This window comes from Sceloporus occidentalis, unplaced genomic scaffold, assembly GCF_023333645.1.
Source record: "Sceloporus occidentalis isolate IW3139 unplaced genomic scaffold, rSceOcc1.0.p SCAF_53, whole genome shotgun sequence".
NCBI classification, from domain to species: Eukaryota; Metazoa; Chordata; class Lepidosauria; order Squamata; family Phrynosomatidae; genus Sceloporus; species Sceloporus occidentalis.
The window spans coordinates 6344924-6371265 of NW_028317033.1; the positions used below are offsets into that span (position 1 = coordinate 6344924).

The 26342-nt window shown below is 41.7% G+C and overlaps 2 protein-coding genes across 7 annotated transcripts in view; both read right to left on the bottom strand.

Moving 5' to 3' along the window:
• The window catches only part of LOC149288294 (fatty acid CoA ligase Acsl3-like), a 32249-nt gene extending 27756 nt beyond the window's left edge, over positions 1–4493 (bottom strand). For all 6 annotated transcript variants that reach the window (XM_089492039.1, XM_089492038.1, XM_089492036.1 and 3 more), the window contains exons 1-2: positions 4143–4493; positions 2743–2920 (exon numbers count right to left, since the gene is read on the bottom strand). In XM_089492039.1, the coding sequence (XP_089348165.1) occupies positions 2743–2920; positions 4143–4493 (529 nt within the window). The remainder of the gene's footprint in view (positions 1–2742; positions 2921–4142) is intronic.
• A 13164-nt stretch (positions 4494–17657) lies between these two features.
• Positions 17658–25983, bottom strand: LOC149288295 (diacylglycerol O-acyltransferase 2-like). The gene is made up of 7 exons (XM_089492040.1): positions 25917–25983; positions 24411–24518; positions 22859–22929; positions 22096–22300; positions 20213–20387; positions 18793–18995; positions 17658–17812 (listed from the first exon to the last, which is right to left on the bottom strand). The coding sequence occupies exons 1-7, from the start codon at positions 25978–25980 to the stop codon at positions 17658–17660; spliced, it is 981 nt and encodes a 326-aa protein (XP_089348166.1). The 5' UTR covers positions 25981–25983.
• Positions 25984–26342: the final 359 nt, after the last annotated feature.

Consider the following 26342-nt stretch of genomic DNA (forward strand, 5'->3'; position numbering starts at 1 on the left):
GGGTGGAGGGTCAGGCAGCAGGTGTTTACCTCTCAGCACCTTCATGTTGGAAGGCATCTCGGATGGAAATCCCAACTGCTCCATACAAAGGGGTTTTCGTTGAGGATTTCAACAACAAAATTAATATTTCTGTCACCCAAAGTCTTCTATAACCTTTCAGTTTCTCCATGGGAAAGTGAGATTATAGTGCACTCATCAACGTTTTGCAACGGGCCCTGAAGTACCGCTGTTAACTTAAGAACCCTTAATGCACTATTTGCGACGGCTGCCAAAAAGTTGCTACCAGTTTATACAAGCTTTGGGAGAGTGGATTAAACAGCAGAGCAAATCCAATTGTACCAGATAAGATTTAAATGTGTATAGAAATCCAATGTAATAAGCAGTGGGCCATCCAACAGTGCTATTTGGCAAACAGCAGCAATTTTGTTTATTCCAGGTATAATATATATATATTACACATATATACACACACATACACATATTCAAGGGAATGTTCTTTTTTGCGCTTTTTTTTTCTAATTTGTAATAGGTTTTAAAAAATGTTTCATATGAATTCAAAATTCATACATCTTGTATCATTTTGTACAATAATGCGTAATTTAATCCATGCATTATCCAATGATTATTCACTCTTTAAATTTTATTCTGTGCAGTGTGAAAAGATGATTCAAACAAACAAAAAAAAAAAAGTCTGTTCATAACGGGGTACAGTAAAGTTAAATTATCCACGCTAAAGAGGTAGTTTGCACTGTAACATCGCCTGCAGAGTTGGCTTTGCAGATTATGCATTATACAGGGGCTGCCCAGCCCTTTCAGGAGAAGCCCACTGGGATTGCCCGTCACCATGTATAGTGATATCAAGGAGTTGGAATGTTCTGCTCTCCTGCAAACTTCCTTTGTAGGGAATAGGTTCCTATCCCAACAATTCCACACCCATACCATACAACAAAGTAAAATACACGCACGTCAACTGGTAACATGCACGGTATGCGATATATATATATTATATATATATATATATATATATATATATATATTACACACACTCTACCGTCACTTAGGACATCTAGATGTTTTCATGGGGAACACTTCTAACATAATTGCAAATAAAATTATCTAACGTACCATTGGAACACAGGAGTGATGGGAGTGACAAAGGACCTCTATATTTCATTAAAATCCATTTCATGTTATTTAATTGGACAAAAATTGCTTTCCATTCCAAGACAAGGACGTTTCTAAGTGACTCAGGGCTGGCTGTATAAAGTGCAAGAGCAGCAGTTGTGAGTTGGGGGAAAGGGCAGGAGTGAGACGCTGCACGTTTCAAACAGCCAGATCAGGCTCGAAGACCCCGTGTCCCAAGTACACGGCTCTCCCCCTCACATCCTGCTGCGGGCCATCAAGTTGATGGGAAAACTGGAGTGGGGGTGAAGAGAGGACCGGCGGTTTGTTTACATTGGATAGTCAAGCTTCTGGATTTTGGAGTGGATTGGGGGAAGGGGGTCACGCTGAGGTTCCAGTTAGCGGTAGGTAGGGAATTTACTGTATAAGCAGTATGTGTAATGGGAACCCCTGTGACGTGCCAGCAGGTGATGGCTGATGTGTCACCCCAGAGCGACTTTACTGTACATGACATCAAATCTTCAGAGGGTGCACAATAAACAAATTATGGAAAGGACGCGAGTCAAAGGAATCTACAAACAGCCAAACATTTACTGCAAATACACGATTATCCAGTAACACCACGTGGAATGCTATGGGTGAAGCAATAGTCTCCGAGTGATTACACCAACCACGGGCCCTGGAGGTCTGTAATAATACCAGCAATGCTAACTTGGATTTTTTTTTTTCTAGTTTAAATTGAATGAAGAGACGGCATAAAGACGGAGTATCAATTAGGGGCAAATTAATAAGAAAAAACAGAAACATAGAATTTGACAGCAGATACAAACCATTCAGTCCATCCCCTCGTGTAATAGATTATTTTATAAAGTAGAAATTAAAGAACTGAAAATTCACCAACAATATAAATGCTTTACTTTTTCCCCCTAATGATTGCCTATAAATAGACCATGTACGATGATTCCAGTACATACCTTGGGGTGCACGTCCGATTTTTTTTTTCATTAAAAGATAACATGTGACACAAGCATGGCTCATACATGGCGTGCAAATGTACAGATATGCACAAGTTAACAGGGTTTCAAATCTTTCACGCCAAGACAAAGAACGTACTCGTCTGACTGTTACTCCGGCAGCGGGTGAAAACACAACTTGCCTCTTCCAGGTGGCTCTCTGATACGGATGAGGGCTGATTGGGCGAGTGATGTTGAGTGCAGTGCATACGTGAGGAATGATGTGCGAGTGTTGGAATAATATAAGAGCGTATGAATCCGAGCTAGCCTCGTGGAGGATATCATGTAAAAATGATGCATGTGCACCTTCTATTCTTACATATTATTTGTAACAAAGTAAGAAATAGGCGGGTTGGTTATAGTCTAACGTCAAGTAGCTACTAGCAGCACAAAGGGCTAGGTCATAAGGCGGCTACAAATGGGAAGGCAATCAACACAAGAGGACAACAATCTGGTCCCGGGATCTAAACAAAACTAATAGTTATGCATACATTCATGCGGCGTACTAGTTTCCGAGAACGATCCATGTTTTGCTCTGCTAAGCGTTGACCAATAGCTCCAAAGCCTGCTGTGATTAATTTCCTTTAAACGCGTGCAAAGTACTCACGTGGGAAGTTGTGCATGAAGCAGGCCTGCGCGGCCATCATCCACTCTGCTCGGGTCTCACAGAAAATCGCAATGTTCGCTTTAGGTTTCTGTCCGAGCGCAGCAAGTCCGTTTCCAAACTGAGACGCTAGCAAGTACACCTCCTCGTAGGTCGTCCAGTTGTATTTTCCCAAGATCACCTGGTAACATGTAAAGAGTAGCAAACGATCAGAGAAAACAACACTTTTTTTTTCTCTTTTTCAAGGGGAAAAGTAGACTAGTCAATAGACGGCTCTGCCTGCGTGTAAATGTTGTGGGTGCTTTAGTGCGTACGCATATATCTCCCATTTGTGCATAGTGCGTTTGTACATCTGTCTTCCTAGACCAAGAATGTCTAACATTCTATATCGAAACAAAGGAGTTAATACCGATATTAAACAATTAGTAAATAAAAACAGATGCAGCATGACAAGCAGTTTCTTGTAAGATTAAACACCTCTATTCAGAGCACTGCACTTCACAATGCATCAGAAAGGACACTACTGCCCCTTAGTGGAGAGACTTAAAACTGCAGACAGCGGCGGACTCTACTAACACTGACTGCACCACAGACCAAACCCACTGAGCTGGCCCTGTATAAAGGTATAGTTAAGCTCACACTGAGTTTACACATTGAATTAAAGATTATACAGGGCCACCTTAGCCCTTCATAATGAATACTGAACCACTGACTCTCCGTTTAGTGAATAAACCCCACAAACCAACCAATAGAGCAATCAGATGCTACACCATAAACTATTTTATCCACCCACATACATGGTAAGAAGCCACAAAGAAGAGAGTAATGAAGATACAGTATTCTCAGCCAAGGACTGTCTACCTCAATAAACAAGAGGACGCTTAAAGCTAAAATTCTAGATGGACGAGGACTGGGATGCAGTACAACATATAAACATAGAGATTTAAATCTCATTTTCCACCTAGTCTGCTGAATGGAACATTTTGTAACTAAATGCAGTATTAGAAGCGTCATTCTGGGCACTGTTGAATGTCGAAGACCATAAATAGCAGCTCTGGTTCAGCGAGGGTTGCTGAGGGGAACTAAGAAGACCCCCTATGCACAGAAAACACTTTCAATAGGAGTCCTTTTCTACCACTGATTGACTGATCGTTGCCTGAAACATCAGACCACGGAGGAGATGTTCTGCTGCGTACACACAGTACCTTAACATTCATTCTTCGTTTCGTTGGCTGCCTGGGATATTAGACAGTCCTTTCAATCAAGTTTTTGCTGCAAACTCTAAAATTTACACTGAAACTGAAAAAAAGCTTCCCAAAATTTGTTTGTGACCTTCTAGGGAACAACAGATAGACCAATTAATGTTTTGTCTCCCAAACCCAAGCTGTACTCTCGAGACTCACCTTTTTAAAGACCTTTCCATTAGGCTGGACCTCATCCTCTTCACTCAGTACCTCTCTGGTTCCAAGGCAGCTCTTGTTCTGGAAAACGTCAGCAGCATGCTTGAAAACTTTCTCAAGAGTATCACAGCCCGGATACAAGGAGGATGCTAGACTATGGAAGCTGTCCACCGACCGGAAAGGACTACCAGGAGTGTCATTGATGGGTCTGGCCTTCACGCGGTTTGCACGTATCTGCCGCTGTCTAGCACCAGAGAGCAAGAACCACGGCACGAAGCTGATGACGTCGTACAGCCACATCAGGAAACGTAAGAGGTAGAGAAGAACTGGATTTATATCTTCCTTTATCTGCATTTTAAACGGTTGGCGTTTGTGGAGGGCGGTCACGTGAACAGCTAACTTTACCTAAGGAAGAAAACATAAATCGATATATTAAATAAAGCACTGTAACACAAACGGTATCCGTCCATTAAAGTATCATAAATAGCCACAAGAGATAATAAAAAGGCAACATTAGGGAAATTCCAACATTATTAACAATGCTCAAACATTTCAATGGTTTTTACAGCCACACAAAATAAACTGCTTCTTTATGTCATTTTGTTATATACTACTTGTTATGTCCTGCCTGCCCTTTGTACAGCGCTGCGGAATCTGATGAAGAATAATAAATGATAGCTCTGAATATTACCAACTTTATTATATGATCCCATGTTTAGCCAGCTGGTGGTGCTGGGATGACATTTAACAGGAGTAAGCAAACATACTACTGCACACACATAACACAATACCAAATCATTTCACGGTCTCACGTGATGACCCCGGGCTATCCGGTTTTACGAATTCTTTAAAATTAGTCAGAGGCCAAAAACCGATTAAGGTCTGAATTTCTACATCAGGAAAAATGGGCACAATGAGTCTTTTCTGCTGTCAAATTCTATGTTCTATCTGCATTACTCCAAAGTCCAAAGAAGATGCAAGACATTTTAAACATGAGGGTCTAGAGACAAAGCTATGGACACCAAATCAATGTATTGTACGAGGAGTTATTCCATTTGGTACCCCTAGTAGAGAGCACCCTTGTGACACTTACACCGGCACCATCATTTTGCACAAGCACACTTGTGTTTAATCACTATGGCAGAGAGCAGCATCTTTCCTTCTGCTGCATACACACCTAGTAGTAACACAAACACCACACTACACAATAAATATGCAGAAGAAGCCATACAAAAGGCAGATGTCCTTCTGCCTGTGAAACGTGTCACTGCCGTTGAGTGGCAGCAGATCTATCTGAAAGCTTTTGGACAATAGCTAAATGCAGATGCCTTTTTTCCCCACCAAATCCATAACTTCTTTCTAATCAGGATCTATTTGTCAAAGTCATCCCTCAAAGCTAGCCAGGGAACGAGGGGTTATATCAGGTTGCATAAAACCTGTTTCTGCTGGCAGATGAGTGGTAATTGTTTTAGCTTAGATCTGCAGGGGATGAGCGTGATCCACGGCCTATTCTCTTCGTACTTTACAATGTTTTTACAGTCTGCTAGACAAATATTTCATTAATGGACCAACAATACCCATCAAAATTGCCATAACTTAAAGAAACAGTCTAGTTACGCCAAATTGTATTTATATTTTCAAAGCCTATTTGAGTGTCGTGTCCACTGAAGCCAGGAGCATACTTAAATACACCTACTCACACCCTGTAGCAACACTGTAGTCAATTGGAGCTCAATTCCCACTGAAGTCAGCCAACCGCATCACCAGCAAGCGCACATCTATCTCTCGCGTTCAGTCCCATTGACTTCAGCCGATTGCTTCTGCATATGCGTAGAACGTACAGTATTTCCCCATGTATAAGACGTACCTGTTTTAGAAAATTAGGGGTCTAAAAACTGGGTGCGTCTTACAGTGCAACCTGCTGCTTACCTCTGTGTTGCTCAGCAGCGTCTCAGTTCCGTCGAGACAACACAGAGGGAAACAGGGGCCCCACAGAAGTCTGCGAACGGCACCAGATCTGCAGTTCAGGTAAGAGTGGGGGAGTAAATGAATGAGCGTGTGTGTGTGTGTGTGTGTGTTAGTATGGATCCGTGTGTAGTGGGCACAGGGAGGCTGAAAGTGATGTTCAGCCAGCCAGTACATGCACATGATAGGAGTGTGATTGCTAACAATTTCTAGCAGCTAACATCAATCACACTCATATCATGCCCAGGAAGCCAGTACAATAACTTTATGTAATATATATTTTTTCAAATTTCAGGCCCCAAAATTAAGGTGCGTCTTGTACATGGGAGTGTCTTATACTTGGGGAAATACGGTATATGTAAGTATGTTCCTTTATTTCTATTGAGCCCGTTGGGGTTTTATTTAAATCACTTAGGTTGTTTGAGAGTCCAGTAGAAAGTCTTTGTTTTTCCTATGCTGGTGCTCTACAAAAAGAGAAATCCTTTACAACTAGCAAAAACTCCAGAGAAACGCATCAGTGAAATACAACACCAGCAGATCCCTCAGCTGCAGACTGTTCTGTTTACCTCCCTGATGGTGTCCTATATATACAGAGCTACTCTATGCCTGCCCCAGGGCAACACCCACCTCCTAACAGACACGTGGCCCCTTTAGGCACAGGCTCCATAGTGTAAAAGGGCCATATGGGGAGCCCAGTAGGGTAACTCCCCCTTTGTAATGAATCCCATAAACCAAGGAGACATTACTGCTAAAATCATTTGGCCGAAAATTAAAAAATGTACTCGTTTATGATCACTTCCGTTTAACTGGAGATGGACTAACTAAAGATGTCCAGCTCTGCCCCATAATACTAAGGTTTTAATTGTTTGCCCTATACCGTATTTGCTTGATTATAAAAGACGACCCTGATTATAAGACGTCCCCCACAATATGAATATTAATTTATGAAAAGAAAAAGCCTGAATATAAGATGATCCTATAGGAAAAAAGTTTTACCAGTAAACGTGAACTTCCCCAGGCTTGCCACTCTGCCCCAGAAATGCCTTATACCCCATATATGCCACTTTGCCCCATGATATGCCTTTTAACCCTCTAAATGCTACTGTTCCCCATGATATGCCTTTTAACCCTCTATATGCCGCTGTGCCCAATGATATGCCTTTTGACCCCCTATGTGCCACTCTGCCTCCAGAAATGCCTTATACCCCTATATGCCACTCTGGCATTTAGGAGGTTAAAAGGCATATTATGGGGCAGAGTGGCATATAGGGAGGTATAAGGCATTTCAGGAGACAGAGTGGCATATAGAGGGTTAAAAGGCATTTCTGTAGGCAGAGTGGCATTAAGGGGGTTAAAAGGCATTTCAAACAAAACTGCCTTATGCCCCCCATTTAACACCCCCCTCCCTCTCCCAAACTTACCGGTGCAGCATGTAGAGGTCTACGCGATTCGCAGAGACAACTTTCGCTGCCGCCGGAAGGAGGTGCAGTTAGCAGTGGGGCTTGTCTGAGTCCATCGTGCAGACCTTCCCCCAGTAGTCAGTGATCAGATTAGACGTCTACCCGCTGCCTGGACAACACACCGGGGAGTCACTAGCACCGGTGAGTTGGGGGGGGGGGGGGGCCATAAGACAGGAGGATCCGGGTCCCCTGCAGCACTGCGGGGGATCTGGATCTTAGTCTCATAGTCAGACCTATTTAAGGTCTGATTATAAGACGAGGGGAAAAAAACCTCGTCTTATAATGGAGCAAATGCGGTAGTTATAGTGAGACCTAGAAGAGTATGGGGACATATGGGCATTCCGGTGCCGTGCACTGCATTCACAGGGTTAATGTGCTTTCACATAGCACTGCCACTTATATCTAGGGCTGCAATAACGAATCGATAAAATCGACAATAATCGATAATAATCGTCGGATTATAACTCTAGAATCCAGACCCCCCGCAACGCTGCAGGAGACCTGGATCCTCTCTGCCACCCGGTGAGTGTCTGTGCAAAACGCGCAGACATCCTCCGCTTCTCCCCTCCACTTCCGCCGGGGTTTCTATTACTGAACCCGTCGTCACGTGACCTTCCGGTGCGGCTTCCATCATGGAAGCCCCAACGGAAGCGGAGGGAAGAAGCGGCTGTCGAAGAGGATCCAGGTCCCGTGCAGCGCTGCAGGGGGTTTGGATTTTAGTGCGCGATGTGCACTGTGTACTGCCACTTCCACCTGCCCCACCAGGGGTTAATATATCAACAGAAGAAAAACAAGACAAGTAAGCAGCACTGGGTAAGTATTATCTTTATTTTTATGCTCATTTGCCCTGTGTTTCTTCTGTTGATATATTAACCCTTGCTGGGGCAGGTAGAATTTTTGCGGGATCTATTAATTATGTGCATTCTTTAATTTGTGTTTTTTTATTTTTTGATGTCTGTAATATTTGATTTATTGTTTATATTGTCAATATATTTATATATATTTATATTGCATTGTGTATTAATTTTTTTTGTCTATATTTAATAAATATAAAAAACCTATTTTAGCGATGTCAGTTTTTCTTATATCGGGGGGGCATAAGACATATCAGGGGGCACAGTGGTATCAGGGGGGACAGTGCCATAAAGGGGCTATAAGGCATATCAGGGGGGACAGTGGCATAAATGGGCTATAAGGCGTATCAGGGGGCACAGTGGCATAAAGGGGCTATAAGGCGTATCAGGGGGCACAGTGGCGTGAAGGCACTATAAGGCGTATCAGGGGTCACAGTGGCATAAAGAGGCTATAAGGCGTATCAGGGGGGACAATGGCATAAAGGGGCTATAAGGCATATCAGGGGGCACAGTGGCATGAAGGCGCTATAAGGCATATCAGGGGGCACAGTGGCATCTCTGGCATATAGGGGTAAAAGGCATTTCAGGGGGCATGGTGGCATATCAAGGGTAAAATGCATATCAGGGGGCATGGTGGCATATCAAGGGTAAAAGGCATATAGGGGGCTATAAGGCATATCAGGGGACAGAGTGGCATATAGGGGGTATAAGGCATATTAGGGGACAGAGTGGCATATAGGGGGCTATAAGGCATATCAGGAGGGGTATAAGGCATATCAGGAGGGGTATAAGGCATATCAGGGGACACAGTGGCATCTCTGACATATAGGAGGGTATAAGGCATATATAGGGGCAGAGTAGCATATAGGGGGTATAAGGCATTTCTGGGACAGAGAGGCAAGCTAGGGGTGAGATGTGCATAACTGGGCAAAAATAGTTTACATGAATATTTACTAGTAAAGCTTTTTTTGGTATTTTTGAGGTTCTTAAAATATAGCTTTAATTATTATGTCAGTAAAATAAGGCGGCAAATCGTGAAATGCCATTGTAAATTATAAGTTTTTATTTTAAATAAACGAAAAATGTGCATATTTTTTTTTACCCGATTAATCGAAAAAATAATTGGCCAACTAATCGATTATGAAAATAATCGTTAGTTGCAGCCCTACTTATATCCAAACCACAGTAAATGCTTCTTCTGTGCTTGGAAGGACACGGAGCCGTGCCATCTATTTAAAAGTCGTTACACGATTCCCCATCACCAGGGGTACGTCATGGCTGTGCCATGAATAGAGAGGTTTGTTTCGACCGCTGATGAGTCCGCAAAGGGATGGCCTCCAGTGAACTTCCAGGTCTTTTTGTTTTTAGGGAGGTGGAAGCGAATCTCAGCGACTGGTCTGGTGCCTGAACGTAAACGTCACTGAATCCTGCAATGCACACAGACGCCTGTTACCCGAATCCACGTCAGCACACAATCACGGACCCGTCCATCTCTCCAGAGCCCGCATGCGCAGCGCAGAAGCACCAAGATCACAAAGCTTCATCAGAATATATTTTATTTATGTGAAACGAGTCAACTAAACACCATAGATCAGCACTCCTGCAGATGCTTTCAGCCAAGCCATTCATTTTCCTGATAAGAGATCTGAGGAGGCGCTGAAATACGAATCAAGTTCCCAAGTTGGAAAAGTTTTACCAGTTAATGTAATAGAAGCAATGGCATCCCGCAAACTTCTCATATTAATGCGTATTATACATATATTACATAATACACTAGAAAAGCACATTTTGTCCATTGAAATAACATGAAATAGATCAGAAACAGCGCAGATGGTGTTCAGGCTATAAATGACTATTGTAGCTGGAAATGTAATATCTTCATAGGTGTACAGAGGCCCTTATAACTCCCATCACTCCTGTGCTCCAATGGCACGTTGTGTTCACTGATCCAAGTTTAAGTATAAAAGCGCAATTGATCGTTAGAGAACCCGTCCGCAGCTAGAAGTGTCCTTGTTTCCTATTAAAAAAAGTTATTTGACCTATGCAGTATGCAGGGCCAGCTCAATCCATGTTACAGGAAGAACATGGCAGGGTCGGCCCTTTATAATTTGTAGTCAAGCCTGTGAGGTAAAACCGCAGCACTCCTTTCATGCTCGCCCACAAACTCACGCTTTACTGAATCGCCCAGGGTGACAACAGAAAGACTGAATAGGAGAACGTCACGGGATGGGCACTGTGACCGCTTTCTATTTGTTCCTACAAATAAACCAACAAAAACGATAAAATAATATCATCAGTGACAGAGTTACGGGAATTGAATACAACGTGATTAGCCTGGATCTGGATGTCAGCCCAGAAAAAGGAACACAAAAGATAGCTTGCTTCTTATTACAGAGCTGCACACGCACCAAGACCGGAGCCCAGGAGCCCAGCAGCCGGAGCAGCCCAGCACATCCCATATTCTATACGTTTCCCAAGGGAGCCGCCAAGCGCGGTTTTTATCAGAGAAAAAACGTCGAATTTGCTAAAGCGCACAGGGCTTTTGCCTGAAAATCTCTCCTGGTCCAGCCAGAGCCCCCGAGAGCAGACCGCTCACTTTCCTAGATATTAAAGAATGCAGTAGCAATACATGAGATGTTTCTATACGGAGAGTGCGGTGAGCTCCTTTATAGTACGTACAACAGACCCGTGGGCAAAGGGGAGCTGCGGCCCTCATCCGGCAGAGTTTCAGTATAACTACAATCACATTTATGAGAAGCACCTATAGCTCATGCCATGATGTACTATAGATGTTTAGATTAAGAAGATGATATACACATTAGGTGGGTTTGTAACAGGTATACCTTATCACATAGAACTGTACAATAATACAGCACAAATCTGCTTTCTGCGGTATTGATGAGGCATGCAAGGAGAATCCAGGGAAGACTGGGAGGGGAAAAGTTGTAGTTTCATCATGAGGGGTCAACATTGATAGATTTCTCCAGCAAGAATGGCTGAACTGGCCCTGTATAATGTATCATGTATCATGTAAAGGGTGAAGGGAGTGAAGAAATATTAACCGGGCTGGACCTTGAGAACATATAAACGGACTCATCGAGAAACCACAACTCTCCCTATAGTGAATAAACCTATGTGCATACTCCAGATAACCCTGGGCACAAATTACATTAACTGATGGAAGAGTGACCATTCCAACCACGCAGAATTGGTTTCAGCTGGTATAATACCATGATATCCCTGGGCACAGGGACAGGCTGGCATTTGGCGGATAAGCAGAAGAAAGGTGCTACCCTACAGTATATATGATGAACCAATTCCCTCCTGGGAGCTTATACATTACACATGGTACAGGGCAACACCTTACATTTGGGAACTTGGGAATTTGTCTGTGTGTCAAGGGAAGCCATGGGTAAAACCGGCTGACACCCGCTACACCTGGCACTGCTGGATGCATGATGTTGTGGCGTTGACACAGTTGAAACTGTTTTGGGTAGCGCTGTACATGGAGAGAGAAATCAAAACACACTACACGGTCTCATTTTAATCTCCTTACGGTGCACAAGCAGCCTCAAAGTTGTGACAGATGGCATTTTAAATCAGTTTAACCATTTTGCAGCAATACTGGAATAAAAAACAAAAACCATTAAATACCAGCTAATAATTTCACTTTGTAAAAAACACAACTTGATATAGATACCTACAATAGCAACGACGGGGAGGCGTTTCATGTTGGCTTCTTCATAAAATAAGCTCCAACTGTTGTAAAGTGTAAGTGTTTACTGCCCTATAGATTGTGACCGTATAGCAGAATCGGTACGCAGAAAGTTTCAAAGCCGGCATTGCTTATCAGCCCTATTCGCAGTGGTCAGTTATAAGAGTCCGCTCTTCCCTGCGACTCTGATTTAATGTACACGACAGGCCACCAAGCAGATTTTCATATCCTCTGTGGAAGGACTAACACGGTCAAAAGCGTGGCCTCCAGCGACATCACAATGTTCTGCAGCAATTGATCCCACGTGCAGGTTAGGCATATACATCAAACAGTCATGCCTGGTTTATTAGACATCCATGTGTATGATAGACTTGCCTAGACTGCTTCAGTAAATGATGAATTAATGGCTCCAGTTAGGGGACTGATGACCATTTCAGAAGCATTTGTCCCATCAATCTCACAGGAGAACACAACCATCCTTTCAGGACAGGCGACAGAGAGGTATTGTTTCTATAAGACTTCATCTGATAGAAGCCTCAGAACAGGAAGAGACAAAAGAAACCTAAAGATCACATAGGGGTCCCTCAACTGTAACCAGCGAGAGCAGCTGGTGAGAGCATCTCATAGATGATTAAAACTAGGCCTTGTGGAGTATGTGATGGAGTGCGACGCTTTCCTGGTACCCAGCTGAGCTGCTGCAGCACAAGGGGGGCTTTTAGAAGCACTAAAGGGGCAGAGATCGCTAGCCTTCAGCTCTGCTCCATGTGCTGGAGAAAGGAACACAATGAGGGCCTACAAGCCTTTGATGCATTTATCATACTGGTGATTAAGGCCTGAATAAAGTGAATTAATAACTTGCACTGAATAAGGATGAGATTCCAAAGCCACTTCACTCGCTATGTGAATCCACATGTGGAATATTACATTTTGGAACACAAACTTTGATATAACATGATTACTGTATATAATGATGGAGATCGGTCCTTAAAAGAAGTGCGAGCCGGGAATTTAACGTGTGTAGGAAGCCATTGGGCAATGCCGCCATCGTATCAGATTAAAAATATGTTAAGATTGTGAGGAAAAAAGTACAAACATAGTTCACCATAAAGTAGTACCACTGGACAGCCACGGACCCCCCACATTAGTACTGGAACTGCATTAGAACGCACAGCACCACCAGCCACTAGTCGGCCATGAATGGCGATCTATAGCTTCCTTTTGATTTTCTAGGGTTTCGCTGAAATAAGTTCCAGTGGCAAGTAGGGCAAAACCCATTTGATCAGATCTGCCCTTAACTTTTATTATATGACACAATTTTTTACCCACTGTACTTCGCTGGATATGACGGCACTATATAAGGGGGGGATCTGACCAGTGTTCACTTACTTGAAGGTTATGTTACAAGGTGAGGGGTTTTCCCTAGCAGAATGGCCTTGGTGTTGGACCTAAACAAAAAAGTGATGCCACGCAACCCTCCAGTGGGCCAAGTCCACACCTCATTACCTAAACTTTGCTACATAAACCACATTGACATCCCGGGGAGGAGGCGTTAGTGGGACATGTGTTTGTGTAAGGCAGCCAATTGCTCTCCCATTGCCCAGGAGGCAGAGGAAATCTCGTGATTTACTACATAGGTATCCTCTGTATTGCATACCAATGTATTAAAAAGAAATCCTTTGATACTGGCAGATAAACACGGAAGTAAATGCAGAACTTGGCACTAGCTAAACATTACACGTCAGGTTCTGGGCTGCAGGCACAAGGAGCAATACATCCGACTCCAGAATCACCATCACACATATTCTCTCATTTACAGAGCCCATTGAAACTCAGAGGATAAACTAAATGTGATGGGCAAGCAATAGAATGATGTATATCACTACCTTTAATCTAACTTCCTGGAATTCACTTTAAGTCGAGGCGGCAGGGCTCGTGACTCTTTGTACCGTTGCGTTAATACGTGGCTCTAAAGCTTAGAGACGCAACGAGTAATGATCAAATTTGGCCCACATCTGAGCCAAGATTCCATACTTTACAACAGATGGCCATCTGTAGCATAACTAGAAGCTGTTATGGCTAAGAAAAGAAACTACTTGTGAAGAAAAGATGCAAACAAATCTAAAATAATACAAAATTGATATAACGGTCACCAATAAATCAGATCACATTAGGAAGCATTTTTTTTGGTTTGTGGCAAAAAGCATCCTAGACATGTTTGGTCTGGATCATGCCGACAGGCATTAGAAAAGCGTGTTCCTAGAATTGCGTGGTGCACGCGTATGAATGACGGGGTGCATGTGTATGAATGACACGTAGCCCCAACGCTATCTCACCACTTTAAAGAGGAGGACCTATCGCTTTCCAAAGCCACAGACTATTTAACGTGCTAAAGCAAAATCCTATATACCGTAATCTTGGGTTGAGGATTGATCCAAACTGCTGATTACAGATTAAAAAATTAAGGCAGCACATACATCCCACAGATATAGGGCTCTGGGCTACCTAACTAGGAATATTTTATATATGTTCTATAAAATCCAACTGGTTTCCAGTTCACTTAACCCCCGACTCTCTGAACCTACACCCACCGCACTTCATACATGAAGATGAACCAATATGGCTTCTTCCCATTAACTGGATCACCATGGTAATTCTATTTCTATAGATAAAGCCGCTGAAGAAAACAGCCCTTTTATTGTTAAGAAGCCGGTGAGAGCCATGTATACATAATAGCCAAGGACTGTAGACCTTCCAAGCGTGCGAACATTTGTTTACGTGCTTTAAAGTATCAGATAAAAAAAAAGAAAGATCAGAAGTGATTATAATAGAATAAAGATGAATGTAGCATAAATATTCTCAAGCGTCAGCTGCAGTAAACACTCAGACCATGTTTAGTACTTTGTCTTGTCTTAGATTTGGGATAGCTTTATGCCTATCCCATGCATGCTTAAATTCAATCAGCCGATTAGCTTCTACCACTTCTGATGGGAGGCTGTTCCAGTTATCTACCACCCTCTGGTAGATAAATGCATTAATGTGCCATTTTTACATACACTTTGAGATGCGTTCTGAATTAAGCATTACAGTTTATCATCAAATATCCAAATGTAACAGAATACAATCAAAGAAACTGGTTAATGAAACATATCAGGCCCTCTACTAACTGACAGAATTAGACTTGCTTACGAAACAATGAAGGCCAAGAGGACAAGGATCTGGCTAATCAACAAGGCCTTACTGCATGGGGATCACATGTCCTGATTTCTAGGACAGACTATAATTTCAAGACACAAAGTATTAAGGAGGGAGAAGCCATGGGGAGTCTGAAGGAGGTTTTTTTAATTATTATTCAACAACTGAAATCTTTATCATTGTTCAAAATTGTGTTCTGCATCAATAGGTCCTTAAAGGGATAAGACACACGCGAATGCATCATATCTGGAAATATAACGCGTCAGATACAGAGCATGAATCTATATGCGCTGTGTGACGTCTTAAAAAAACGACGCTTGGTGTAGAGCGTCAAGAGCCAATGAGCTACAATAAGGCACCTAGGCAGACAATAGGGGCGGCCGCATCGACGAATGAAATAAGACGTAGACTTTAGCGCGTATCTATATAGAATTATGGAAAAGATAGCGTTAAAGCTGGTCAGGTGACGACCGGAAGGAGAGCAACTTACCGCGAAGGCGGGAGGGCAAGGCGCCCCGGCTGCTGATAGCTGTTATAATGATGTACGCAGGACACACACGCACAAGGTGCTGGCCGTAGCCGGTGACACTGCCGTGAAATCGTACAGTCGAGCGTGACGCACAACCACGCCTCCTCCAGCCAATCAGCAAGCAGCTTAGTAGAGGTGTGCCCCTTCCTTCCATTGGAACGCGCCCCGTATCGTTCTACTTCCTTCCTCCTCTGTCATTGAGACCAAGATAACCTGCGTTTGATTGGACGAGAGAGAGTGGCGCGTTGAGAGGCTAGCTTGTGACGTAACACCGGGGCGATCCAGGGGTTACTAGAGGTTACAGTCAGAGGAATGTTTCAGGAATACATTGGAGTGTTTGCGGGAGAATATTTGCCCTTTGTAACGCAGGTCGCGCGTGGACGGGATTGCACCTCAGCGGAATAAACTATGTCTTATATGTCCGCACTTGTTTTGTTTGTTGTGTATTTTTTTTCTTTTATTCAAACCAGGACGCATGCATTTAGCCGGGAATCAGGAAATTATGTAAATATTTGAACACTGGGTCTCTGAAAAGGATTTGAAAGTTTACTTCGCTTTTTTGGCTGAGATCAAATGCAAACTCATAAATCACGTGTGCATATATATGTGTGTGTGTTTTTATGTCACTGTAGTTTATATTTATATACATTTTTATAGTTATTTAACTAGGAGGTGTTAGCAGAGCTTTACAATTATTTGATGTTCTTCTGTTGCTTTAATTCCTATAATGGCGAACTTTTTAATGTTGCCAATTTTATGTGTTTGCCTGAGAAATCAAAAGTCTATAAATGAAAAAGGTGACTATATCATATGCCAGGCACTGGAGCCATTTATAATAAGAAGCACACTGGGATCCCCGAATAATTAATGGTATCCACAGAGGGCCTGGCATCGCAGGAGAGTCTTACTGGGCTCACAGTAATGCGGCCCCACTGGTTAGTATTAACCCTTTGTAAGGGAGAGAGTTCAGTCTAGGTGCTGTCACCCTGTGGTTGCTGGAGCCTGGCTGCTTATAAAGTGACTTTATTGTGGAACCGTCAAGTTGTGCGTCTTTGTTACTTTCTTTCCGATGTAGTTTGCTACTCCATCATATTTCACGTATACCCTAATAAATACTTTAATCGCTATCCACAATCATAGCCAAAGGTAAAATGATCAGAAGGAGAAGCTGAAAACATAATGATCCAAATATGCATACGATAGCAGGGTGTCTCCTTATATTTTGTTGTTTTATTTTTAAATATTTTATATATTTCAGCGTGTAGCTGCATATATGATCAATCAGAATTCTTTTTACTCATTTATCCATGTTCCCCACCCCTTGCCTTGCTGGAGATGTATGGCATCATTTGCTGCGCGTGTTGGGATTCTCACTGGCACCCAGCAGTTCCCAATTTAATTTATACATCATTTAAGTTTCAATTTAATGACTCCTTTTAAACAAGTACAACACAAGCTAATCTTGCCGTTTAACCTACATTCAACAGAACCACAGCAAAATGTTCATTAGTCACCGGTACGGAAGTCATGAACAAATACCCACAACAAGATATCTTTATTGTACACATTCTTACATTTGTATTGAGAAGCTCAATATATTAAACACATAACTTGGCAGGAGAATAATAAAACGGGATTCAAGGGGCAGGTTATTGCGTTTGTAGGATTGTTTTGTTATCTAGGATTGTTTGTTATTCATAGCCCTGTTATGAGGACACGGTATCTTGACAGATTCCTCCAGTAGAGATTACAATCTTTGTGCGCTGCACTGATATTTGCTCCATTGATCCGTCTCAGTAGCTTTCAAACCAGTATTAAAGATTCTTCTTGCCGCAGACCAAAACATTGCTTGTGGGTATCAAAGAGCTCCTGCAGAGAGCTGACATACAGAGCGTGGTAGGTGTCAACCTGCTGCTCAGAGGGGTTTTCTAGTTTAGGCACCGGGATGGGTTTTCCAACTGAAAGGCAATATAATGATTAAGAAATTAAGACACATCAGCCAACACTTCTCTCCGCCTTACCTGCTCAGTCATCCCAAAACACAACCGCCAACACTTCTCTCCGCCTTACCTGCTCAGTCATCCCAAAACACAACCGCCAACACTTCTCTCCGCCTTACCTGCTCAGTCATCCCAAAACACAACCGCCAACACTTCTCTCCGCCTTACCTGCTCAGTCATGACGTGGGGTACATAATATGTTTCCCCATTCAGCCCATCTTTTTCCTGCTATAAAACATTACTTGATCCTTGGTCTTGTCTGAGATTTAGGATAGGCTGCTGCCTATGTAATGCACATTGAAAATCTCACTGTATTAACCTGGACTACCTCTGCTGGAAAGCTGTTCAGTGTAACTACCACCCTCTACGGAACGTAAAACTTCCTTACATTACATCTTCCTCTGCGCTTGTTAGCGTGTATAAAGATCCCTCAGGCCTTGCAAACAAAAAAGCCACACATGGGAATTATGCACAGACTGAGACTTCTAGTTTGTATACAAGCAAATAAACAAAATAGGGAAAACAGTGCTAGCTGAAAATGAAAATCACCCACCGAAAGGCTCCTGAAGAGGTCACCATACAAATTGCACCACTGATTTAGGAACACGAGGTATGCAAATGTATGAAATCAACAAATTTCCATGTTTGATTATACCATATGATGCAGTTTTTTTATTCTTTCTCCTAAATGTCCAATACACAAGCAAATCTACCTAAACGTACCTCCACCGTGGCACCTGTCACTTTTTTGAGTTTCTTCACAGTGAAGCCACTGACCTCAGGGCTTAATTACTAATAAAAAAGTGTATGGCACCCTAGTGGAACTAAGGATATTAATATGAAACCCATTTAAATTTCAGAAAGGGCTGTGGCAAAACTCTGAGAATCTTTTCTCATTGTTTATTAGATTGAGGAGCTGGAGATGAAATAACACTAACCCACTGTGTTGATGGCCCTACGTAACGGCATGATTCCTCTGGAACTGCTGGAGAAAATCCCTCTTCCAAAGAAGATGCAGGGAGCAAATCCCACAACGTGCAGGAATGATTCTTGAAGGCTTCTGATCCAACTTCCAGCTTCAAATTGGTATTGATGAAGCACCTCATTTTCTCCGAAAGAATACACAGGAACCAACGAGGAACTGTGGAGGAATGAATGAATAAGAACGTCTGAATGGGCCAACAGCGCATTCTTATTTGAAATGTTCTTTGAGAGAAATACACTGATATACAATATTCACAATATTGATGTCTTCTGTAAGAAATCATCCAGCTAGACTTTTGCATCATGCAACTAGGTCATATCCTATCCTACACGATAGAATTGTGATAGTGAATGAATTACAATTTATTTATAAGGCACCAGCATATTCCATTGCACTGGAGAGAAACTTTCCTTCTTTTAAGAAATCGCAAAAAGTGGAATAAAATGTATGTCTCCAGTGGCAAACAAAACGTATAGTGTTTTATTTTTTTTATTTTTTATTTTTTTTTCAATCTCCGTTTTATTGATAAGATGTGAACAGTGCGTACAGTCGAGGAAAAGATACAACAGGCGTCATGTAACAATAAACACATCTTACATCAGGTAAGTTACAATCAAGAGAAGGGACAGAGCTAGAGGTTATGCTATACAGCAAGATGTGCCGCACGAGCGGAATAAAGACGCCGACAACGGAATAACATAAGCAATGCCACAGTCGCAACGCACCGAGAACAGCCTGCAGGCAGCATCATCCCGGAGAGTGTTAAGTACAGAACAAAAGTAAGCAAATAAAACAAAACAAATCAAAACAGAACAAAACAAAGCACGTAATTGCAAATATACCAGTGATTGCATATGTGGATGCCCGGGCGGCTGAAAAGGTGGATAAGAACGAAACGGGCAGACAGGTCGCCGTCTGTACTCGTCCATAAAAAGAGAGGAGTGTAGCGGACTGACTGTAGGGTCAAAAAAGGAAAACGATGGAGAAGCCCGGAGAAACCTGCGGGGGGGGGGGGCAATACTGCGCAGAGAGGAAACCCACTTAAGTGATGCCTGGGTCAGGGGGGGCATCGACAAGATCGCCCAGTACAGTGCGAAATGATGGAGAAGCCAGGAACATCCTCCAAGGCAACCATTTGAGCCCATTACAAAACGTATAGTGTTTTATTAAACGTTTAAAGACACTGAGGTCTTGTCATTTGGTATAGTTAAATAATAGCAGATAGCAAAAATTAAACATTAAAATTGAAAATGTACAAGTCAACAATAACACACTTTCTGGTACAGAAGACAGCACTGTAAGCCTACAATCTACGGTATTAGACACTGTCATACTGGAAACATTTGTGGTTTAACACTTTTAAAGCTTTTTACCCAGTAGTAAGTGCCTTCCTGATGAAACCCTTTCTGTTCTTCAGTGTGAGTATATGGTGGTGTTTGGAGCACTTTAAAGCCTCAGAGGCCCCTCCAACTACAATCACCACCGCATTGCCAAGGCCGTTGTGTGACAAGAGGTAGTCGATAGACGCATGGGCCACAGAGCACATTCCTGCAACAGAAAGCAACATTGTGACAAGTGACCATGACAAGCCCACACGTGGTTCATCCCAAGGCTAACACACACTAATTATGTTTTGCTTACTGCTGTTCTCCAAACTCAACTATCTAAGTGACCCCATTAGATTTTTAAACATTGTCTTAGATAGTTGTTGGAATGTCCTTTGTTCCAGGCAAGGATATTAACAGGAGTTTTTAGACAGAAGGCTTGTGATTCAAAAGCAGGCATGTACCTCTTCTACCGATGAGGTAAAGAAATAGACTTTTACTTTGGCATTCAGACCATTTAGTGAAAATTCGGCAAGAAATTATGATTGAACTATTAATGTTTGATCATGATATTCACTTCAGTGTATATATATATATATATATATATATATATATATATATATATATATATATACATGGTATCACAACATCAACTCTTTCTCTGGAAGGTATGACGTACCAATGCATAGGTTGCCAAGGTTGGTTAATATTAAAGGAACACTACCCCCATGGTTTAACTAAAAATACACATTGGAGCCCATTATACATCTTTCTTCAGGCAAATTAGCGCATGTATTTATTTTTTTAAAATGCATTCCAAAATGGGACTTCTGTACATAGTTCAATACATATACATAGGGCTATAAATAAAATAACATTAATATTTTAGAGCTTCTTGATCCAAGGAGAAATCCGATTGCCTCTTGGAGTCAAGAAGGAATTTTTTTCCCCTGATGGCAGAATTTGAAGTAGCTTAATTAGGGTTTTTTGCCTTCTTTTGGATCAAGAATAGAAAGGTTAGATAGAAAGGTTGAGCTTGATGGACTATGTAACTATGTAACATGTATGTATTATACATGTAAGTGTATAATAAGCATTATAGTAAGCATGCATGTATGTATGTGTAAGTGTTTGTGAGCATTGATGTGTAAGGTGATGTGAGTGTATGTGTAACTGTGTATCACCAAGGGTGTGAATATGTAAGTGCATTTTAGTGAGTATGTGTGTTGGCATGAGTGTGTAAGCCTTGTGCAAATGAGTGCGTGTAAAAATATGTGACACTGCTTATGCAAGCTACAGGGGGAGAGGCAATGGAGATATGGGGAAAAGATGCCAAATGTAATGAATAAGTGTAGAGATAGGAAAGAAATGCATATGAGAACAAAGGGAGAGATAAAGAAAAATGAGAGGTTGAGATACAGAGGAGTAGAGTTATAATAAGAGACGGGGAGAAAGGGGAGAGAGGAAAGGAACTAGAAGAGGTAACGAGAAGGGGAGAGAATTAAAAGTGGGGAAAGGTAAAGAGGAGAGATAATGAAATGGGGGAGAGATAAAGAGATTATAGAATTAACACTAGAGGTCTCAAGCAGATAGACTATATTTCACAGAGGTTGCTGGAAATGATTTTATAAATCTTTTGGAAATATTTTTGTGTGTATATATGTCTACAATGTCAGCACTCAGCTTAACAGTCTCAATAAATTTAAATACACTCGTTATATATATATATATCTATCTATCTATATATATATATATATATCTATATAGTGTACGCAGCGACCACTCCCAAAGCGCACTCCACTGCTATCAAATCTGCCGTTGGCTCTAGTCCCACATCTTTGGGAGACCTAGCACCACCCCTGGTTCTGTATAATATGAGTGTGTAAATCCACTGTACCCTTCCCGCCCAATGTATTTTATAGAATGTTTACCTATAGCCAGAAGATAATCTCTATAAAAAGGCACTTTAAAATTGCCCGCTAAAGTGGTTACATATGGCCTCAGCTTGGGGAAAAGCTGTGAAAAGCCTGTACTCTCTGTCAGAAAATTACAGAAGACCCCGACGCTCATGATCCCGTGTGGGTGGTATCCGAATATATAATTTTGATTTGGATCCAGATCAGCAGTTTTATGGAGCTGGGGAGAAAGAGAAGAAAAAAAAATCTGTTTACTTATTACAGTTATATTTTGTTATTACTACCTATATAATCCAAGTTATTTGTTTCAATCCCTCATCTAGAATAACTGGTATATCATAATCATTAAAACCAAAGTCACTGCAGTATAAACTACACACACATATATATATATTGAGGCACTCTGGAAATACAAGTGACACTGTAAATAAAAAGGGAAAATGTCATTTAATAACTACCTTAATGTGTAACATTCTGATTCCGATTCCAAAAAGAAAAGAATGTGATAAAAATCAGTTTTAGTAGTTGTGAATTTTTTAAAGCATTTACACTATCATTTCGTCCAACGGTTATATGTTTTTTTAATAACAAGCAGTGTTGGTGTTGGAGTTCTATAATGGTTGAGAGGCTCACTGCACCAGTGGCCTTGGCTCTAAATGCACTTCTTTTTCTATATTGCCCTTGGTGATGTTCACCGCCTTTTCACTGGGATAATGTTCACGTCAAAGAGTGAATGTGTTATGTACAGAACACGGGTTCTCAATGAGTATAAACAAACCTTTACTGGAAAATAATCTCTGAAATACTTCCAAATAGTCAACTGACTCATCCACTGACATCTCCTTCCACCTGTAATGAAATGGAGGTCATTCTGAAGTCGGAACCACGCGAAAGAACAGAGAACACAATTTCAGAGGGAACGATTAAGTGGAAATGTGGTTTCGAGGGGGCTGGTTCAGAAGACAGGATTGGAAGCCAGAATCAGGAGGGATATACACACAATTTAAAGGGAAGAGATTATAAACCGCTACAACCTGGTTCAGTATGGCGATGCCTGTAATATTACACGGAAATACAAGTTCCACCGAATACTGTTTATGATTATTTATGATATAACACGTTTTAAGCAAACAAGGTAGCATCAAACACACAAAGTGCAATATTTATCGGTATGGTAGACCAGGGCTTGACAAATTTGTTGTAAATGTAGGCGCCAGCTAAAAAAGTTAGGAGCCAATTGTGGAATTGAAGGGGTTAACGCTGCACTGTCGCTCTCATGGAGCGATCAGGCAGCAGGGGGTGTTGGGGCTGGCCTCCACACTCATGTGGAGACCAAAGAACCCTCTCCCCCTATCCCTGGAAGCTGGGAAGCAATTGCTGGTCTATAGACCAGCCATTGCAGGGGGGAGTCTCTGATGACTGCTGTAGGCTTCCATGCCTACAGGAATCATCAAAGGGCTTGTGGGGGCTCATTTTTGCTGTTGCTGGTCTGCCTGGGCTTCGAGGCAGACCACCAGCAGCAGAGCCCCTTACAAAACGGGAATTAACCCCTAAATGCCGCGGCATTGAAGGGGTTAACGCTGCACTGTCGGTCTCATGGAGCGATCAGGCAGCAGGGGGATGCACTGAACCCCCTTTCCTGAAGCTGCCTGAGGCAGCTGAAAACGCTATTGCTGGTTTTGCAGCAATCGCGGTTTCAGCCTACAGGCTCACTCCGTGGGAGGGGTCTCAGGCTCGGGGGCGGGCTCTGAGTGGCTGTGCTGTCTGCCCAGACTCCTGGGCAGACAGCAGCAGCGCCCCCGTGTGGTGACGCGGGGGCATTTTTTTGTGGATGTAAGAGGCTGACAAACGCTCTGTCGAGCCCTGTGGTAGACTACGTTTAACAATGCAGAAATATTCAGTAGGTGACCTAAGTTACCCTTTAACAAATACCATCCATGTCTGCCTATGGTTATTGCATACAGAATATTATTTTAAATGTAAAATATATTTTGAGATATAAAGCATTTAGTGTGTGTTGTAAAGAAACGAGCAGATGAAATCTGATGCAAGTAAAATCATGAAGTCGTCTAGATTTGTTATTAGACCGTGGCAGAGGCACACGTCGAAAACAAATCAGTTATCACTCTAAAGGGATTGACATTATATACCGTATGTGATTGACATTATACAAATGTTGCAGCCAGCGGTACCACCTGCCTCTTAAGAGGTCAGTGATAAAAGTAAAATGACAAGTCTTTGAATCCCTGTGTAGGTAATTGTGCTATAAAGCAGGTTTGTGGCAATGTATATGAATGTACTCATTAATTTATGTGCGGGTTTTGCCTTACCTCTCTCTGGTGTATTCCATTCAGATATCATCCAGATGGTGTAGAGTGCAAGCAATGGCCACAGGGAGCTACATACAAGACAGATGATCAAGAGGACACAAACTGGACCTGGGAATCCAACAGGAAAGTCATCAGTGCTCACACTAGGGAATGCATGTAGTTTAGATATGCAATGAACCTAATAATTACTAATAAGGTGATTTACTTTTCTCTATTTAAACAGAATGGCCACCATGCTTCAGAAGACTTCCCAAATGCTTATGCAGAATGTCCACTGTAGGACTGCATGTCAATCAATGCAACCGTTCATTCTGCTCTCTTTATTGAAGTCCCCAGTTAAATAGGTCATGTGATCACAGTACAGTATGGACTCCCTTCATGCAGCCTGGGTGACCTACTAAAGGTATTATTAGTAGCAGTAATATTAGCTTTCATTATATAGAGCCAACAGATTCCAGAGAACTGCATGGCAAGGTTATATATAAAAACCTAAATGCAGATTGGTCATTATTATAGCAATCATATAAAACAAAATGGATTGTCTTATATAAATAAAATTAAAGTGGCATTTATTTACATTATCTCATTCAGGTGAGGATTCCATCTCTTTCCGGTGATTTAATATATTAAATGCACTCGAGCGCTTTTTATGTTACCTAAATTAGAATACTGATGAGACTGATCAATATGCGAATATGATTTAGATAGCCTTATGTTCATGGTCTTTAAAATAATAATAATAATAATATATTTTTCAATAAACTGCCTTTTTCTGTTTCGTTGACAGGCAACAACCATTTTGTGGTTCTCAATTAAAAAGATTTTTTTATTCAAGTCTGTTCCTTCAACTTTTATTAGGCAGAGTGCCCCGCTGGGTGATTAAGACTGAGTCATTCGATTGTTTACCATCAGCAATATAAAAAGGAGTCAGGGTGTTTATATTGTAGATGAAGCAAACCTAACAGAGTTAGAACACATACAAATGAATAATAGGCAGCTACCTGAAAACATTATCTTGTGTAAAACAGGAACCATGTAGGCGACTCATGTGTTGTTTTGTAAAATATGCTTTCCCTCCCTCCTTCAGTCCATACCTTACATTATTTTTTAAAAATTCAAAAAGATACAGGAGATACCCAGACCCAGCCAGACTGATTGTTGCCTCCAGAATATGCCACAGTAGTTGCACTATCCTGTAACAACAGTCCCCCATCTTTCTTCAAAAGTGACGAATATACTTTTTTTCCTAAATGATATCTGCACATTAATTAGATCATGTTACTTAGTAAAAGCAACTGCCACATACATACGTCCCGCCATTTCCTGCGGACACATTTAATTTGTATATGTTGCTAAGCACCACCTGTAAAGTACTTTTTTGTATTATGGTGTATTTGTATTATAACGCGATTAACAGATATTTTGTTTTCTTTTGTATACATACTGCCTACAGAGTAGGTCCATTGTTGGTGGAGTCATTTATATGGCTATGGTAAGTATCCATACCCAAGAGCAGGATGGTCAGGATCCACTGCAATACGGCGAGAATTTGTAGGAGCTCAGAGAACATCTTGGTTTTTTCAATCACTCCTGTCTACATAATACAACAGAAATAAATGTACAGGTATACAAAAGGAACCCCCCCACACACAGGTACAGTTAAATATATTTAAGTGTTCTCTTTTGCAGATGTTGAAGCTAGGTTTATGCATAATCACTCTTTAAATTAAGCCAAGGATATTAAGTCTACACCTAAGTAGTAGTTCATAAACATAGCACATATAGGCATTAAACCAGAAAGTGGATCCATAACTATGCAGTATAAATGAAATATAAAAAACGAAAACAACTATTGTACCCACCCAACATGCAGCGTCTTCATGTTGGGTGCACCCTCTTTTGAAGCCTTTTGTATTTTGGCTTCATGCTACC